This window comes from Parasteatoda tepidariorum, chromosome 2 (genome assembly GCF_043381705.1).
Source record: "Parasteatoda tepidariorum isolate YZ-2023 chromosome 2, CAS_Ptep_4.0, whole genome shotgun sequence".
In the NCBI taxonomy this organism is placed as follows: Eukaryota; Metazoa; Arthropoda; class Arachnida; order Araneae; family Theridiidae; genus Parasteatoda; species Parasteatoda tepidariorum.
This window is the reverse complement of record NC_092205.1, coordinates 18,964,759-18,984,964: the sequence shown is the minus strand read 5'-3', so window position 1 is coordinate 18,984,964 and position 20,206 is coordinate 18,964,759. Positions and strand designations below refer to the sequence as shown.

Genomic DNA, 20,206 nt, shown 5'->3' with positions numbered 1-20,206 from the left:
GAACGGTGATATCTGAACGATATTTGAAGGTTTTAGAAAATGATTTCATACCTGTCCCTGATTCTACAAATGCGATTCATGCAAGATGAAACACGACCGCATCGTACCAAGAGTGTGTTTGATGTCCTGGAAGAGCACTTTGGAACCGCATTCTGGCATTGGATTACCCAGAGAACCACGAGAATGGGTCTCGCTTGGGTGCAATATTCTCCGTATTTGAACACACGTGACTCATTTTTGTAGGGCTATATTGAACACAATGTGTTCAGAAATAACCCCAAAACCACTGCTGAGCATTAAACTGTCATTCAAGAAGACATCGGCAGCATCGATGTATCGACACTTCAGCGGGTCGAGCAGCCTATGATGGCAGAAATATCGAACATGTCATTACCTTAATTCGAATATCTGCAGTGGCGTTTACATATTGAATAAAGTTTGTGCACTCAGTAGTCTTTGAATAATTTACATTTTATTCCATATAGTTCAAAAATTGCCACCCTCTAATAAGCTAAAACGAATTGCTCTTGTCATCAATGGTTAGCAGCGCAGTAGTAATTTTTAGAACTTAATTCCAAAATTTCTGTATAAAATTTTTACAGCTTTCATAATAGATATACAGTTTGTTTCAATCCACAATCTTCCTTCGTGTCCGAGAATTTTAATTTTGAAGTCAGTAAGCCATCCGCTGGACATCCTGTACAATGCATATAAGCAAAATAAATATTTAAATGAGACATGTTGCTACATCTATCCTATTTCAATCCTCCAAAAGATATTCATAACAGCATATCAAACATAAAACATTGAAGTACATGCATTCTACGCATTCTGTCTATAACAAAGCAAATAAATAGGTAAAACAAAAATGTATTAGTCATTCTATCATTCTATTACAATGGTCATCTAAAGTTAATTAACAAATTATTAACTAACACTGACTGGTAACTGACAGGTGGGAAATCATTCAGTATTTAATACAGTACTTGACCTGCAAATTTTTTTGGGGAAAAATAGACTTTCTCATCAACCAGCTATTTTTATCTGACAAACACCTGAAGTTATACCGAGTTAAACATTTAAGGTGGCATTGATCGTTATCAAACATAAATCAAAAATATTCCGAACTGAATTTGCTTATATGAGAGCCATAAAAAATGCACTCGAAATTTTAATTTCGCTTTTTATATTTATTATTTATTTAATATCGAATTTCTCATTCATTTTGTAACTATCACTTTGACAAGGTCGAGAAGAATTGGGTCTTCAGAGGAAGGCATTGGCCCACATTGGTCTGTTTGGCCAACGATGATGATGAAGATGGATGTTGATTTATCGTTTGCTAGATATTTTTTTTATGTTTTCGACCAGTTTTGCAATTGTTACGAACATTTTATTACAATATAATCAGGTACTATCAATTACATAACTGTAAATTTCAGCGGATTTAATTGCAATGATTTTATAAGAATCATTAAATGAAATTATGTTTAACGGGAAAAAATCACCCGACCACGTGCGTTCGTGTTCCTTCAAAGCATGTAAACCCCGAGAAGTGCTTTTTTCTCTTTCGCCCGTCCTAAACAGTTTAAAAACTAGAAACAGAATACAACAAGCGAAATGTTCCTATTATCTTCTGTTTAATTTTTATTGATTTTTCAAATCGGTTTTGCTTTTAGGTACACTCTGTTTGTTGCTGTGATGAGAAGGTATAAGGACGATAAACAGTCAAATACTGTGTTATTGAAATTATAATTCTAATCTAAAAAAGGGAGGAAGGAATCGTGCCGACCAGAGGCAGCCCCAGAAATAAGGAGTGAGAACCAACTGATTAAGAGTTAGATACCTTCCAAATTCTGGAAATCTGCTTGAGACACATGGATGATTTCCCCTGTAAAACACACAAATCATTACATCATCCCCTTTGGCATTCTTTTTCTTAATCTTAAACAGGCAGCAATAGGTGAGTTCCAGGACAAGGAATTTATGGAACGCGCTCCAAATTCCTTAGCTTTTTGAAAAGTAAATAATCGTTAGACTGTCAATTTTCAAACGATCCAGTTCATAATTTTAAAGTGACACCATTATTTCGTGTTTCATGATAATTATTATATCAATATTTAATTTTATCAGAAAAACAAACTACAATAAGAAAGTTATAATTTTAAAGAATAATAAAATACAATTAGCGATGTTTAGAAATTTTGGGAATATTCTAATTGAATCTAATTCAATTTGTTGTGTTTAAAATGCATCAAGTCTCAATTTCTAAATATATACACTAAAGAGCCAAAACATTATGACCACCTCTTAATAACGAGTTGGCCCACCTTTAGCCCGCAACACAGCTGCAACCTGCCTTGGCACGGATGCCACAAGTCCTTGGTAGATGGCCGGAGACAGATTGTACCAGATGTTAAAGCAATGGTCACGCAAATCCGAGATATTGCGACTTAGTGGTCTTTGAACTCTGAGCTGCCTTTCCGGGACATCCCATATGTGTTCCATCGGATTGAGATCCGGTGAGTTCGGTGGCCAGAACATTAATTAGAAATCAGCATCATGTTCCTGGACCCACTCCAACACAATTTGAGCCTTGTGACACGAGGCATTGTCCTGTTAGAAAATTCCATTTCCAGATGGAGAAACAGAGGCCATGTAAGGGTGCAACTGGTCCGCAATGATGTTCAGATACCCTGTAGCATTCATGGTCTGCTCTACCACAACCACGGGTTCCAGAAACGCCCAAGAGAACGTCCCCCAAAGCATAATATCGCTACCACCGGCCTGCGTATGACCTACTGTACATTGAAGGAGCAATTGTTCGCCTGGAAGAAGGCGTATCCTGACACGGCCATCGTCGTGATGAATGACAAAACGTGATTCATAGCGTGTAGACGTCCAAAACCATGTCGTCTACTGCTGATTTCACCGTCATTTATCCACTTTGCATAAGTATTAACAACTGTAGATTGCTAACAACCAGTCGTGCAGTTTCGGCAATACTTGATCCGAGCCTTCGAGCCATTACAATCTGCCCTCTATCAAAGTCGCTTAGATCAGCAGCCTTTCCCATCACACACCAAAGTAAGCGAAAGAATGATTCTTCAAACTCTCCAGCAACAGTTAAATACCACTTCCACCTGATCACGTGCCTTCCACGTCATACAGGAGAGTTCACTGCAAAATGTAGAGGTGGTCATAATGTTTTGGCTCTTTAGTGTATTTCATATGAACTTTTAATTTGTTGGAAAACTTACAATAAAAAAAAACAATCTGAGCAGCGTCTAAAAATATTTTGTATTGAAATGAAGGATTTGTTACCAAAAGATCGTCTGTCTATAAAAAAAGATAGAACACAAAATCGTCTGTCTATATAAAAAAGAGAACGATAAAATATCTCCTTTCTTCTCTTAAGATAAAAAACGATTAAATTTTTTTTTGTCTGTTTTCGAATGGCAATGTAAGAACATCTTGGAGCGATCTCCAAAAACTCCAAGCCCTGAGAACTCACCCACACATACACTATTCTGAAACCACAGCGTAAGCTAAAGCTCATGTCTTCATTCATCCGTCAAAGTCGCAAGAACAAGGCGATCCGTCATAGTCGCATCGTCTTTCCCTGATGATGGAGCTTCAGCTTTAACTTAAGCACTAAGACAAGTGATATGAATACATCAATGATAAAGGAATAGAAAATACGTTGTTTGACTTATGATATACAAAGCACTGTATTTAATTATCGACGATTATACACTTAAATTATTTGCTTGTCTGTTTCGGAGCTACAAAAAATAATTATTAGGTAAGTCATTCATGACAATGTTTTTAAACACCCGCGTTTAACGGTAGGTACAGTGGCCACTGGTCGCGAAAAAGAATAATAGAATATTTAAAACGATTTTTCTTTGGAAAGTTAAAGTTTGGGACTTAACTAGAAATATATTTTAAGTTTAAAAAATAATTTAAAAAAAAAGATGATAAATTAGAAAAGAAAGAAAATTTCGATCGCATTTGTTCGATCACAGGTTATTCATTGGTCATTAATTTTTCCTATCTTTTACAACCTTCCATATAAAGGTACATTGTACCTGAATAGACTTTCATAAACATCACAACATTTCAAGCCAGGGGTTGTAAACATTGCACCAATTGATGCTTATTTTCTTGTCGTCCAATAGGCTAGATTGGTTTTCAATTCCAGCCAATATGCTTTTCTTAAGACGTCACATAATTCTTTTCCTTCTTCAGTATAAATATTTATATTAAAATCACCGACTAAGACAGTAATTATGAAAAGAAGTTCCAAAATTATCATCTGCTTTTTTTATTTGATGCTGCTCTTTTTAATGCTTCTGTTAACCTGATTTTATGTCTCTTACAACTCATTTGTAATAGGATATCTGTAAGCGACGTGGCGTGGGTATCGATCCTAATTGGTTGTTCAAACACGTGGAATGCGTTTATGTTAACAACTGTTCATTCTATTCTCTTTCGAGTAAGCCAAGCCCGTCAAGTATCGATTTTTTAAGTGACACATTCTATATTCTTTCACAAAGATTTCAATTCTTTCACTATAGATTTCTTACTTAACACAAAGACAGGCACGAAGCCATGTAGAACAAACTATTTATGAATCGAAGTTGCTAGGTACAAAAAACAAAAATAAATCACGGTTACAATAAAATACATAAACAAATAATAAATCTTAGTTAGTAAAAATACGTAGACGAGAAATAATTATATTTTAACAAATTCGATGGGTGATACGGCGTTGTATTTAATTTAGTTGTATTAACATTCTAACTTATGTGAAAAAACGTGCTCGACTTTAACACGCCATCTTGTTTATAAATGATCAGCTGGCGCTGTGGTCATATGTCACCGTCTGTGTATCAGTGATCGTCACCGTTTCAAGTTGCAAGTACCCAATTATGGTGTTGAAATTAGTCAAATCGATAAAGTTGATCTAGTCGAAAAGTTTGCTGGCATGAAAAACATAAAGCAACACCAGTTTTCTCAATGAGTAACAATAGAAGATTTTCCTCTTAACGATGTTTATGTTTTCAGCGTAATTACAGTTCAAGTCAATATGACAAGACATTGCTAAGTTCAATGAGGTACATATGATCCATTTTAGTGGCAGTAGTCTTGCAATATTACAAAATGGTGCTTTTACCATGGTACACACTCATTGGTATTCTTGCAACGGTAAGATAGTATACTGATCCATAATTATACGACAAAGAATTTTTTGTTCTTTTTTATTTCATAATTCAATCATTTCAATACATTGTTATAGTAGTATGTAGCGATTCAAGTTACAATGGTACATTCAAAATTATTACTAATTTAATAAATTCGCAAAATTTTAATGTGTCTAATTGATATTCATAATCTTTAAGTTTCGCATGGCAAAATGTTGCATTAAAATAATCTATTGAAACGAACAGTTGAGATTGCATTGATTGAACCAGTCATACGTGCCTAAGCCATACGCGCATTTGTCTAAAAATTTAATATTTTAATTTTGTATGATTAATCTCACTCTGATTTTTTGAACATGCTATTCTGTATCACAATTTAAATGTCGTAGGTAAAAAATTCGATAAGGCATTTAGTATCGAGATTAGTACAATAGTAGAATAATTCAGCTTCTTATTGTAAATCAAAAGTATTCAGCCAGTGAACGACGAACAATTTTATTCAACACGGTGGTTTCAAAATTTGTAATCTAGTTACACAAAATTAAATCCATGTGACATTTATTATTAAATTTTATACAGAGCTCATTAATTCAATCTAGTGCTTGAGATCACAATAGGCAAAACTGATAAACGAATCCATATGATTTAACGCATCAAACGCACAAAATTAAATCAACCTAACATTTATTGGTAAATGTTATATAAAGTTGAGAAATTCAACCTAGTGCTTAAGATCACAATTGGTACGATTGATAAGATACATTATTATTAACATAGCTCTTAATGTCAAAATTAGAGAAATTCGCATGCTTGAAAATTATTTAAAGTGTGCAAAATTAGTACAGTTGATTAATAGGGCAAAAATATTCAACTTGCTCTTTAAAATCCAGAACTTAAGGAATTAGTATGGGGAAAAAAAAGAATCATTCAACAGGAGACGCTTACGAGTTAAATTATAGATGCCGCACAAAACAGAGTTACAGATAATAATAATTTTAAAAAAAGATATAGTACCTGAAAAATGGACTGCGGTCTCTGCAGAGGCTGAGAAACTGTTCGTCTCTGTACATGTAACGCAAGTCATTTTTGCAGCCCACTAGTACGATGGGAGTACTTGGGCAAAATCGGCGAATCTCTGGATACCATATCACCTTGCAGTTTCTTAATGACATTGGATTTGCAATGGAGAAACAAAGGAGCACTACATCCGACCTGCAAAAAAGACACATTTCATTACATTATCTTGAGTTCAGTACACGTAGTTAAGCACAACAATGAACGTATACAAACCTCCCGTATGCAAATCTTCTGTCTTTATCATGATCTCCGAATGTGTCCCATAACCTTAGGGACACATTGACGCCATCAACAACTTCGCATGATCGTTCCAGCACCTGAAAAATGAACAATTCTGCATTACTACCAAATCACGTTAATTACAATGAATCGGAAATACCATACTACAAAATACATAAGTGGTAAAAATAATGACTGTATTTCTCATTAACAGAGGCTAGTAGGCACAAAAATATATAAAATATTCAAAGACAGGAAAGGAAGATCATTCTAATGCAATAAAGACAGAAACTCTAACTGTCAGTCTGTAGTACGGTGCAAAAGTTTTCTTGGCTACAGTGCTCATCCAACTTCGAAAAGCTAAGTCTCTATGCACGATATTGGCTACAAAATGCCAATATTACCCTCCTCAGAGAAGAAATTGGATAGTTAAAGATTATAAGCGTTAGGAATGTCACCAAACCCTGAACAGTTTTGTAGCTAGCGAGAGCTACCATTTTCTGTGTTAACACTGAATCAGTTACTTAACTTAATCAGTCCTACTCTGTTGCTTATGATTCAATTCATAGAATACAAAAAAAATCACTTCTATACTTTCTATAGTTCTTTTATTTATAGGCTTAATGTAAAAACTCTATGACTTTCATCAAAACATAGATTAGTGAAACAATTTAGGTTTACTGTCTTTTATTAGTGTTACTTTATAATCTTTATAAATCTTTTATAAGCGTTACAGAAACGTTCCGATTTCGCTTAACTGCAGAAAGTCGGGAATCTACGAGACAATGAATTTTCTAGAGTAGAAAAGAACTGGTAGCTAAAATGTGGAGTTACTTCACTGTAGTTCTGCCATCTAGTAGGTCAGATATAGTGTACCAGATTTTGATTTTTAGGAAGTTAGGTGGATGTAGTACTACTGCAATGCAATGAATCCTGTGAAGTGCATGTTCATGATTATAAATAAGGAAATTTGTGAAGTGCATGTTCATGTTTGATCATGATCATTAATAAGGAAATTTGTGAAGTGTAAATTGTGATGATACTGGGTGCTGACATTCGGACATGCCAATTGGTAAAACAGTGTTTACAGTGTAATCTTTATAGTTTTATAATCTCTATTTCTTTATTCTCTACTTACTCGCTACTCTCTTTCTCTCTTACTATTTCTTTCTTATGTGTACATAAAAACAGATATTCAATATGCGTTAATTGATTTGATTTTGATTTGATTGATTTTTAATTGTTAATTGTCTAATTTACAACCCATTTTAGAGTTAATAAAGTACAAAGAGTAATTGTTTATTTTAAATTTGGAAATAGAACGCAAATATTATTCGGCAATTTCCAATAAGTCTTATAAAATTTGATGATCGAAAGTGTATAATATGGTTGAATATTATTGTTTCTAGAGCTAGGGGGGTGTCTAAAAAACGGTCCCGGAGTATTTTAAAACACTGACCTGTTGCAATTTTGTCCAAAGAGGTTTAAGACATCAAAAGTTTGTTTCAATAATAGCTTAGGAGTTGACAGGGGCGGTTTTAATAGGTATAAGTCCCCATACTACATTTATGCACATTTTTATTAAAATTTCGTCAAACACATGTTTTTTTTTCTTTCAAATTTGCTGAACGGATTTTGACAGCAAATGCTTAGAATACTCCAAGAAATTAATAAGATAGTCATGATTTTTTTAGGAACCTTATGTAAATATTTTATAAAAAGGATTGCAATCACCAACATATTATCCCCAAAATCGGTTCACCAAGTGTTCTAGGCCCTCTTACAGGTGACGATTGGAATGAGCAAAATTCTAGATTACAATGAATTACAGATATACGTGCTGAATGCAACCTGTACTGTGATAAGTTCTAGCCAAAACATTGATCATAGAAACTATGTCAGACGAGAAAAAAAAAACTAAGAATGGTCACTCAGTTGGGTTTAAACGTAGCATAATCAGTATTTATCTAAATGATTTAAATAAACAATTATAATTAAGTATCAAAAGAAATAAACGACTTACATCAAGTTCGGACAACAGAATTAAAACATTTTTCGTTTCATATTTAAAACGTATATTCTGGTTGAAAAACAATACAGAAAATTTATCACTCTATTAAACTAATTATACAAAAATTAGATCGTAAGCAAACCCCTAATTGGGTTAAGTTTCCACGGTTTTAAACGTTTATAGGTACTTAATCATTTAATAAAATTTCACTTCTTTTATTCTCATTTTTTCTCTAGTTTGAAGCCTCTAAATTGTCAACAACGAAGTTGTTTTCAGTTCATCTGTACTTGAGATTTGTCAACAACAAAACACAAAGAGGAATCGCACCTATAAAATAAAAACTGCAACCGTGAAGCTAATCCCTCGGGTTGTTGACACGGCTGCATGTGAATGTTTGAAGGCCGATTTGATATTGGCAGATTTCCAAAGACGCGCCAAGGCCCGATCTTGATCCTTTTTGCGCAGTCAAAACAAAGAACACCTCTAGGTCACTGTTATTCTTCTTCTCCGCTTTTGGCGTCGTAAGGAATTTCCGTTCGATTTTTTTCTCCCTTTCGATTTCACTCATTTTTCTTGTAAAAATACAAAGGTACACAGCAAAAAAAATTTAGTCAGGAATTCAGCATTTTTTTTCTTTAAAGAAAAGGAAGGGAACGCTGCAACAATTAGTGACAATTATTCAGGGTTTTTAAAACGAATGACTAAGCCAAAAAACTTGTTCTGAGTGTAATACAAATTTATAACATAACACGGCTTGTGGTAGGCAAAAAATAATCGGTACAAAATTTTTCAAAAAAAAAAAAAAGACGTTTTTTGGAACAGTATACAGGGTTATTCATAATTCCCTCCGCCTGTAAACGCCATTTTTCTTTACTACAACTGGCTTCAGTGGTACATGTTACTGCCATCTACCAGCAACTGCTTAAATTAAAACTTCCAATACTTTTGGAATAATTTCATACGTTCTTTTTTGCCATATTCGTCTTCATTTTTTTTACTATAACGCTTCGAAACCCCGGAGGGAATTATGAATAACCCTGTACATGTAGAAGACTATTTTTAATAAGTACAAATTAAAGAAAAGTACAATTTGCTCTACTAAAGTAATATAAGGGTAAGTTTTGTCGCAAAAATAAAATAAAATATACTGTTAAATCAATTATCAATATATAGAAACTCTTGTATTAATAAAAATTTAACCAATATCAGTTAGATAAAATTCCCACATACCGATATTTAATTGACATAAAAATAATTTAGTGGATAATTCCACAAATCACAATTTAAAAATTATATATGATTACTGTGCTGTTGATTCGAATCGATCATTTTTAAAATCAAAGAGACGAATGAATAATTGTGAAACTGTAAAACTCCAGCCAACAACATTCGCTACTGCAATTGCTGAAAAAACTCAATAGACGTGTAAAACCTGAATTAATTCCCATAAAAATTCGATAATGTAAAATTGTTAATTTAGCTTCTTTTCATAAAATTACTAAATTCCAAGAAGTTTGAAACAATGAAACCTGCAAGTAAGGCTCTATATGCCTGAACCATATGTATACCATCCATAATTTTGTGATTTTTTCAAGCATTATTAATTAAAATAAAAAAAAATTGGATGGAAAATTCAAATTTTTTGATTGATTAAATTGATTTATTTTTATAATCGTATAATGAAATAATGCATACAAAAATCAGGAATATTAGGACAAAAAGCTGAAAATCGGGTCAAATAAGGGCATAGGGAAAATTGGGAATATCAGACAACTACGAACGTTGAACAATCACGTCTGGTAGAGATGGATTTGCGTTTTGATCACTATGATGCTTAACCCTTTCTGACGCTGTTGAGAACCAAAAATAACAAATCACCAGAAACTTAAAAGTATTTGCTTCTAAGTCTCTATTGTTTGTAAGCAACCACTCTTCGTTAAACAACATAGTGATGGATTGGCAAATACGCTCCCGCCGTTTTTCTAATTTTTTTTAATTTATGGCGTTTAAGCTTTCGATTTCCTTTTATGCTTTCGTTCAAAAGTTAGTTTAATCGCACTTCATGGAACTCAACTGGACTGCCAGAAAAGGTGCGTCTCTGAGATCAAAATTTCCATTTTTAAACTTTGCATGCCATTCCTCCAGCAATGGCATTCGCTCCGTACACAACAAAATTGTTGAAATGTGTATTGATGACTAAATCTGGCTACGGAGCCCTAAATGATCGACCTTCTTTTGGCGTTGTTTTAGTTGTTGTAAACATATTAATCCAAGAAAGACTATCAATGATTTTTAAACTATATAAGGTGAGGAATTAAATAAATTTTTTCATCGTTCCAACAATAATAGTTTAAAAAATATAAATAAACGATATATTAAATAAATAATGATTTTATATGAACAAGTTTCAAAAATTGTTACCAATTTAAATAAATTGTCTTAAATCTCGGAACCGCTGGGATCCTTCCACGCAACCCTAGGGTTTCCCGAAACACGTATTAGGAATCGCTACATTAAATGATAAAAAAGAAAAGTTATATTTCCTTAACTTATTCTGTATTGCCACCTTATATGACTTTAATAAACTTTTTGGTACATAGTTCAAGTTTTTAAAAATATAACTAATAAAAAATTAGCAATAGGATTGGTGTTCCCTAAGTGTGCGTCTTTGCACCCTGAAGTAACACGAGGAGAGTCGTAAAATAAATCCGTCAGTAACATTTAGGATACCCTATGTTTTTTATGTGCCAGTTATGCATTTATAAGGTACTATTTGAACCACTTCTCAAAATAGAAAATCAACAGTTAAGGAGAGATTAATTAAAAACACTCAACCAACTATACATAATTGAGATAATATATACAATATTTGAAAAAATTTTACAATTTTTTTATTTTAAATTTTAACCACAAATGGGACAAAAATAGATATTAAGTGAAGAAATTTCAAAAATATATGTTAGCCTAAATAAAAAGTCAAATTTCCATTAAATTGTTTTTTAAAAAAGTGATAAAATGCTTTGCATTTCAATCAGTAACTCCTAAACGTTCAAACTATCAACAACAAAAAAATATTTTAAAAAAATCTTAAATAATTAGTAACAATAATATGATAATTAATAATAATTTTAATAAAAAAATTATAAATCATAACCATGGATAAACAATTTTGATAAAAAAAAAATAATAATTAGATAATTTTATTTAAAAAATGAAACTATTTTTAAAAAGAAATTGTGTTGCAAAGGACTTAGTAGTTCCTTGTTTCGGAATTGTAACTTTATGCTTATGTAATTTAGAGAGACATGTGAAGATATATGATAATGTGGGACACAATATTAGGAAAAAAAACATCATTTATGATACGATAAAAATGTGTGAACTATTGAATACAAAAACTGGTCTCAAGAGTAATTGTTTAAAAAAAGAAGAAAAAAAACGTATAACTCTATTTCCAAAGAATCTCTGGTCACTGATCTTTTCTTCCAATAATGTCCAACTAGTGTCCCCAGACATCGTTTTCTGAGAAATATCTTGAATAATTTCTGGTTATCAGCCATAAACACTCAGACGAGAATAAGGTTCAAATCAGAAAGAAGTTCTTTGCTCCTGCTAGCAAAAGACAATGGCAGGCGAAGGCGGATACGACCATTTCCAACTCAATGGAAAATAATGACATTCAAACTAAGGAATCGAAACAAAAAACGGAAAAATATGTTTTATTACTTTATTTTGACGGATGGCAACGGAAATGGACATCCAAATCGATTAAAAACAGCCACCTGATTTGTGGGTAAGTGCATGACGAAATCTTCTGACGTCACAAGTAAATCTAAGAATATATCCGTTTAACTTTTGACGCAATGACATGGGAGGTGTTGCTATGGGAATATGAATTAAGCAAAATAAAGGATTAATATTTTTCTAGGATTTCACTGTCGAGACCTGCTTTACTTTGTCCTCATTACACTATTTACACTCAACATAAAAGAACTTTCTTCAAAATATTTACACAGAAGCGAAGGAGGAAGTCTGAAAAAAAAAAACCAAAACAGATCGATATACCCACTAAGTCATTTTAAATTCTGATTCTCTAGAGGAAAAATAAAAGATTTAAACTTTTTATTTTTATTTTTCATGAGTTTAGAAAAATCATATCATCAGGTAGATTTACACCGTTTATAAAGAAGTAAAATTTCGAATTGTGTTTATTTTTATTTGGGAATTAAATATATTTTAACACAACTGTTCCCAAAAAGTGTTCCGCGGTACCCTATTGTTTCTATGAAGGATTACAGGTGTTTTGAGAGTGATAATGTTTTTTTTTTTAACCAGAAATATTTATATTTATTATCCAATCAATTATCCACATTATTTAATACAAGAATCTATAATTTATTAATATGAAATTATTTATGTAATGCCAACGAAGGATAGAAAAATCTCAAAAAATATTTATTTCAATAACATAAAGGAATGAATTATGAAAAAAATAAGCATTTATAAAAATCTCCATAAATATTTCTCCTCAAGCTTTTCAATTAAAAATAAAATAACCAATAGCAAAAATTAAGATAATTACAATTGATATAATTTCGAGAAGTGAAAAATTGTTAAAACAAAATAGCAATGAACTGAAAAAAGAAATAAATAAATTGATGAAATGCTGTTGATAAGCAGGGAGAAATTTTTAATAGGGTTTCGACAAATTTTAAGAATTGCAAGGACCAGAAAATTTTATTTTTCCTTAACTACCACCAAACGATTTTCCGAAATAATCAAGTGAATTAAAGAAATATCAGTACAATCTATTACACAAATAAATTACATAACACCATAATAAATTATTGTATCTTTGGGAATAGGTTCCACTGGAAAAGTAATTCTGTTTAGATGTCCGTAAAACCTGTTTTCCAGCAAGAACAGTCTTTCAGCAGAGAAAGCATCTCTTTCTTTTTTACACATTTGGGTTTGTATTCATTGGTACTTATAATTAGGGATAAATAAAATTTCTTTAAGATTCCTAAATTTAAATATACTTGATGTAGGCATCGGTTTGAAAAAAGAAGGAAAAAAAAACAGTTGAAAAAAGTTAGTGACGTCGTCGTTTGATGCCAGATCATCAACTTTTAATTATATCTCAAGGTAATATGATGTTTCAAAGTGTTATCGAAAATTTTTTTTGTATAATTTTATGTGAATTTTCAATCGTGAATGTGTTTGTTAAAAGTTAATGAATTTTGATAGTGGTTAGGGGCGCTTTATGAAAAAATCGGATATTTCGTCAGAGAAATAAGAGATATTATAATTTTGATATGTGGTTTTATTCGTTTATTTTCAGGAATTATTTACGGAGAAATTTTGATTCGTAATAGGAATCTTATCGTTAAATAGAACCTTTCATAAATAATGTATCATTCAAATAAAAAAAATTTACATGAAATTAGGCATTTACGCGAATAAGATGCTATTTTCATAACTGCTGTGAGATCGCAACAGTTATTCATAACTGTTACGTCAAGTTTAGGCTATCTAAAACCAGCGTCTTCCATACTTATTTTGAAAATGGCGCAAAACGTCAATTTAAGGAAAAGCGACGGTTTTTGAAATTGAAAAGTATTAGAGACATAATTTCTAAATATATAAAAATTGACTCCAACGCTGCATTATCAGGGCTTATACAAATTTTTCAAAACAAATTATTCACTGACTTAGATAGTTTTCATCGATACTCCGTTGCAAGTTAAGAAAAGACCATTGCGGTATAGGATTTAACCGCGACTGCATATAGTTTATTTCGTTATCAAATTGTACAAATAAACTTTCAAAAAATTATATAGGCTTTAAAAAATTAAACAAAAAAAAATTTTAAACACGTCAGGCAGAAATTTAATTCGTGCTATCATTTACGATATATACCATAGGATAGTATTCTTTCTTGAAAAAGAAACAACTATATGACATAGCAATAGCTTTAGATTTAATTGGATTCAATAAGTTTTGCTTTCCTCATTTTTTACGATTTGAGAAAGCAAACAAAAAGAAGGTTGCGCAACGTCGTTTCAAGAGTTGGCGATATTCGTTCGGGCCTGGCATTCATTTGGCATGCACTTAGATGCAAACAGGCTCTCTCCATAGCGAGAACGGTTTTTTCTTTATTTGCAATAAAGTATAGGTGGACAAATAAAGCGAAATTGACAATTTCTAACTAAAAATAATAATAAAAAAATTAATACATTTTAAAATATTTGAGTAATTTATCCATTCTCGAGCCCAGATAATTTAGACAGGATGGTTTACAGTTCATTAAAAATTATAGCTTTGTCTTCGAAACTCATGAAATCCGTAAAACCAATTTTCCAACAAGAACAGCCTTTCGGCAGACAAAGCAAGATGTGACGTGACAACGAGGGTTTTTTTTCCCTACGGTTCATAGAGGAACGAAAATCGATTTTCGCAGTCAAAAAATGGTAAAATTAAAAGATTTTCATGAGTTACTTTTATCGTGTCTTTTTTATGCACAAGAAATGTGATAGAGAACTTAATTTTGCTATGAAATAAATAATAAGTGCAATAAAATTCAGATAATAAATTAAATCTGAAAAATATTAGATTGATTTTTATTTGATTGGATTAATTGATAATTAAGCCAAGTTGGCAAACTTTGGCAGCTATTTGTATTCTTTTAAATTGCATATATAAAAAATATAACATATTACAAAGAGATTACATATGTCAATTACTTTCATTCGACAATTATGTTAGATTTTTTTTAAAGCCCTTTCGAAATATAAGGTTTGATTCTATAATTTAGCCATGCAAATGACTACATTATTAATAAAATTTATTAAAAACCTTTTTTTCATTTATATATTAGAAGGTCATTAATATAAAACATATATTTAATTTCTGATAAATATTCCCAGCGTTTATTTTATTCAAATAAACATAGCTCAATTTTCCAGGTTAACTTAATCTGAACTTTATTGCACTCATTATTTATTTAATAGCAAAATAAAGCTCACTATTGGTGATAAGTCCTAGGGCATTTTACAGAAGAAAAAAAAGAAGAAAAGAAAAAAAATATCTTAAAAATAACACTTGAAAACTCATTATTTTCGTCTCTCGATGCAGTTGGAAAAAAAAAAGAATGTGACAAAATCATTATTTAATATCAAACCGTAAGTTTCTAATAAACTGTGTAATTATGTTTNCAATGGTTTCACAAATTTTCTTATGGCATGTATTGTTTTGATAAATCACAATTGAAAATTTAAATCTTCGAGTTAGCTTCGATACCTGTTTTATCCGAGCGGAGCTCGGTCACCCGCTGGTATAATTTTAAATAAAGTTTTAGTCATGCATTTGATGGGAAAGAGTAAATGAATTTATTTGTGAATTAATTCATTATTGAATAAATTTTTTTATTTTGTGCTGCTCTACATAACAATCCCATATTTTGTCGCATTGATACGCGGTTTGATTCGTTTATTTTTATGAATCATTTATAGAAAAATTTAAATCCGTTAACGGATCATTCGCAAAGTTTTTTTTTGTTTTTTTTTGTATAATTTAAATGGATCGTTTACAAAATATTTCATCTTAAAAACGGGCCCTTTAAAATATTTTCCATTTTTAAAAGAGACTCCTAAGCAAAATGTTTCTTTTAAAAAAGGAAAAGATAATGTTTTTAATTAACCATAATTTTGAAGCTACAGCTCTTGAAAAAATCAGTTTCTGTGTTTTGTTTCCTTCACAAATTTAGTAAAACAGGAACCAGACAGAAAGAACCCGAGTTTAAGTTAATTTTAGTCTTAAAATATTATGAGTACGTTTCTTCCTAATTTAAAAAAAACAGTAAACTATTTTCAAACATTCCAATTATCACGAGAAGATTTTTTTACTATTTCACAAAAAACAGAACCTTTTTCAAAAAGTCTAGAATAACTCCCGATTTTAATTAGGAAATGTTTTTTGAATTGTCAAGTTAATTAAAATAGTGTCAGTACAAGAATTTAAAAATCTTGTGATTCTTATTTCAATCAATTTATTTTGCAACAGGGGGGGGAAGAACGGTTAATACCCATAAAAGGTGAATTGGAGAAGAAGAAAAAAACGTTTTTGCGCTCGAAAAAGGTTTTTCCACAGTACGACCCATCTTCAGTTAGTAATAACTCTTGGGGAGAACCGATTTTTTGAGTTATTGTTTTTCAATACTTAGCAATCCACAAAATGCAACAGATTGTGATCCAATCGTTATTTTTGCGAAAAATGGATATAAACCGTTCTTATAGTCTTCGATTTCAATCCTTTGCAAAGGGGATGTCTCCTCCCATTGAAATGTCCGGCTATTTGCGCGCGAAGTCCAGCACTTAACAGTAGAACAGTTTAACGAGGGCTCTTCGCATGTTGATCAAAGTGGTCATCCAGTGATGCTTCACTTTGGTGATCTAATGGAAATTGTGTCTTACGATCTGTCTACAGTAAGACTAAACGATTTTTTAAAATGAAAAGAAAGAGTTCTTGAAAAATTGCAAAACAGTATCTGATATTTTGAGTAGAACTCACCTCTTTGTAGATGCGGTACTGGTCGATAGCCCAGACGGTGGGTATATGTGTGGTTAGGAGCTGGCTGAGCGTGAGCCGAGCGTTGCATGCCCTGGCGCATATAAGACGTGTCTTGCCCACTGCCGTGTCTCCCACCACCACGCATTTGACGTGCTCTTGATGTGGCTGCTCATTATCCATCGCATTCCATATCCCTCACTCGCCCACTCTTTATCACCTCATTCACTACCTACAAAGAGAAAATAAATACATCAATATTTAATTAAGAATGCTTTGGTGTTGCTTACAAATGTGTCTAATCGCACGAACTATGTTTGGGGGAAATTTTTGGTCCAATTAAAAAAATTTAATTGCGACAAAAACTTTTTAATTTAAAAAAATGTGCCGCTTCACAAAATTTTCACAGTTAATTCAAGAATTGTGTTTTTCATTTTATTAAAGAAAAAATTATTATAAAAAATACACTAACCATATACAAACTTTATTTTCTAAAACTATTTTGAAAAAGTTTTTGTAACTTATGAAAACAAATGCGCTATAATTTTAGAGGAAATTTAAAACCAAATAAGTTGCGTTCTGTGGAAATATAAGGCACTGAAAATTTCCTTCACTCCTGGCTGAAATGAGGAATGCGATAAAAGTGTTCAAGCGTTAAGTATACCTCATCGATGACATAAAAAAGCATTATGATTATGAATGATTTATAAATGAGCTTATGAATAAAACCTGTAGATAATCAATAATTGGTATTTTTTTATTGTGTATAATTTTTATAAGTGAAAAGAAACTACATTACAAAACATAAGGTGAATTTTTCTCTTTATTTTCAAACTCAGGATGTGTGTCTTAATTTAGTAAATTTATATAATTTCGCATTTCGTTTATTGTTATCAATCGGTTAATGTTATCAATTGGTTAAAGTTATCAATCGGTTATTGTTATCAATCGCTTAATGTTATCAAAATCATTGTGTCCCAAAATTATCACATTAAGCAGTGACTACAGTAGCATCAAACCTATAGAATACAATTAAGTAAACTAATTTGGTAATAATAAATTTTTGAAATCAGAAAATCAATTAAATATTTGACCCTGCTATACAAGAGGGCCAAGAAGATAAAAAGCAGTTAAATAATCGACAGTAATTAAACAATTTTGAAGGGAAAACAATATTTCAGCTGCTTGTTGTTTCACACAAAAATTTGATTACTTATAATCTCATGAAAGATATTTGCATGAATTGATTATGATTAACTTGATAAAACCTTCATTTGTTATGTTCGTGTTCTGTGTTATTCAGTAATATAATAATAAGTTTAAAAAGTGCACACAATTTTTTCATCGATATTCAAATTTAACACTTGACTATTTTCTGATACTATACTGCTTTAAAATAAAATATAATCTAATTAAATTTATACTATTTAGAATTCCGCATGGATGCTTCTCTCTGCGTGTCTGTTGTGTGCAATGTGTGAATGTGGCCCACCCCATGAATGGGTATCTGTGGCAATGTGGCGTGGGTAATGTTGCTCGCCTTTTGACCACAGGGTGCTCACCAGGCAACGCAAAATGAGCAACACTTCGGTCACCTTCCATAGCGAAGAACGATAAGTTCTGTGCCTGTCGTTAAGAAGAAAAAAAAGCTCTTAAAACAATGAACTTACGACAAATTGATATTGATCAGTTGATACAAAGGTTAAACTCATTGTGGCCATTATTTTATTAAATGCATTACTTATAAAATTATTTTTTTCACTTGTTTTGTGCATTTTTTTTATGAGTTACAAAAAAGTATTTTAAATGATATTATGCATACAAACTTATGATAAAGTTACAAAAAAAATATCATTCGCTGATAGAAAAAATAAATAAATGAAAAATAAATAGAATAATAAGACAAACAAAAATAATCTGACCACTTCATTACTTCTAACGAAAAACTATCTCACCGTTCGAAAACTCAATCCGCCAGAACTTGTTTATGAAAAGCAAAAACTTCATTGAAAGCATTAGGAAAGGACTAAGTGCTCTTTCCCAATTAATCAACGTGTTCAGTTTATTTCGATCAGATAGCTCTCTTAAATCCGTCGCCTAAGTCAGAGAAATAAATTATTAACAGGGTTATAAAGCTCTCTTTGAAAATAGATTAATTGCTGACATGCACTGGCGTCGACGAAATGATATGGATCTTTTAATATATCAACGTTGGAGCTGTTTTTCGTTAACACTGTCCGCCCTAAATAAATTAAATGTAAACATGCGATAGTGCACGACTTTTGCGCAACCAGGTAAACAAGAAAAGCTACAAGAGATATAGTTGTATGTTGTCTAATTTTTCAGTATCAATAAAACCATTTATAAATATTTTGGACTTACAAAACTAAACAAAAAAAATCCAAAAGATTTTACACAACGATAGACAAAAGGTTGAAGTAATTAATTTCCACAATTGATCTAATTTTCAGGATAGATCTTAATTTCCAGGACTGATCTTAATTTCCATGATTGATCTAAATCTTGAAAATAATATGCGAATGATCAAATCGGTGTTCTCACTTCACCGACATGATCATTTCGACGACCTGATTATTTCGCCAACACGTCACCTCTCTCTGATAGTTCACCGACAGCTCATTTCGCCAACACAATCACCTCTCTGATAGTTCACCGACAGCTCATTTCGTCAACACAATCACTTCACCCCGAAAGTTTCGCTGACACAATCACATCTCATTTCGCGGCACGATCATTTTGCTCTTGACACTATAAATTCAATTTTAATTTATATTTTCTGATAAACTTACTATATTAATTATTTAAATTTTTACTATGAAAAAACTTTACAAAATTATTTGATATTGCATGTGCACTATTTAGTGGTAATCATAAATATTTTACTAAATAATTTCTTTATTCAAAAGTTTTATAACTTACATAGATATGAATCAAATGCCAAAAATAACAATGTGGTTTAACATTAAAAATTACCTCTTGTAGTGTAAACAAATTAAGCAAACCTGGAAGAAAAAAAATGCGAAGAAATGATAGAGTTGTCCTAAAATTTTACCGGATCCAGGAACCTTATACCAGGTGAAATTGTATTTTTACCTAGAATGATCCA

At 31.6% G+C, this 20,206-nt stretch overlaps 1 protein-coding gene across 13 annotated transcripts in view; it reads right to left on the bottom strand.

The window, feature by feature from the left end:
- The window catches only part of LOC107448369 (Rho-related BTB domain containing), a 98,844-nt gene that overhangs the window by 27,151 nt on the left and 51,487 nt on the right, over positions 1-20,206 (bottom strand). For 7 of the 13 annotated variants that reach the window (XM_043045206.2, XM_071177236.1, XM_043045205.2 and 4 more), the window contains 4 exons: positions 17,083-17,311; positions 6,498-6,601; positions 6,222-6,419; positions 1,847-1,891 (listed from right to left, as the gene is read on the bottom strand). In XM_043045206.2, coding sequence (XP_042901140.1) covers positions 1,847-1,891; positions 6,222-6,419; positions 6,498-6,601; positions 17,083-17,262 — 527 coding nt within the window. In that variant the 5' untranslated portion in view covers positions 17,263-17,311. Of the gene's footprint in view, positions 1-1,846; positions 1,892-6,221; positions 6,420-6,497; positions 6,602-17,082; positions 17,312-19,034; positions 19,177-20,206 lie in introns of those variants that run through there. The other 6 variants (XM_071177237.1, XM_071177239.1, XM_043045214.2 and 3 more) reach the window with 2 other exon arrangements.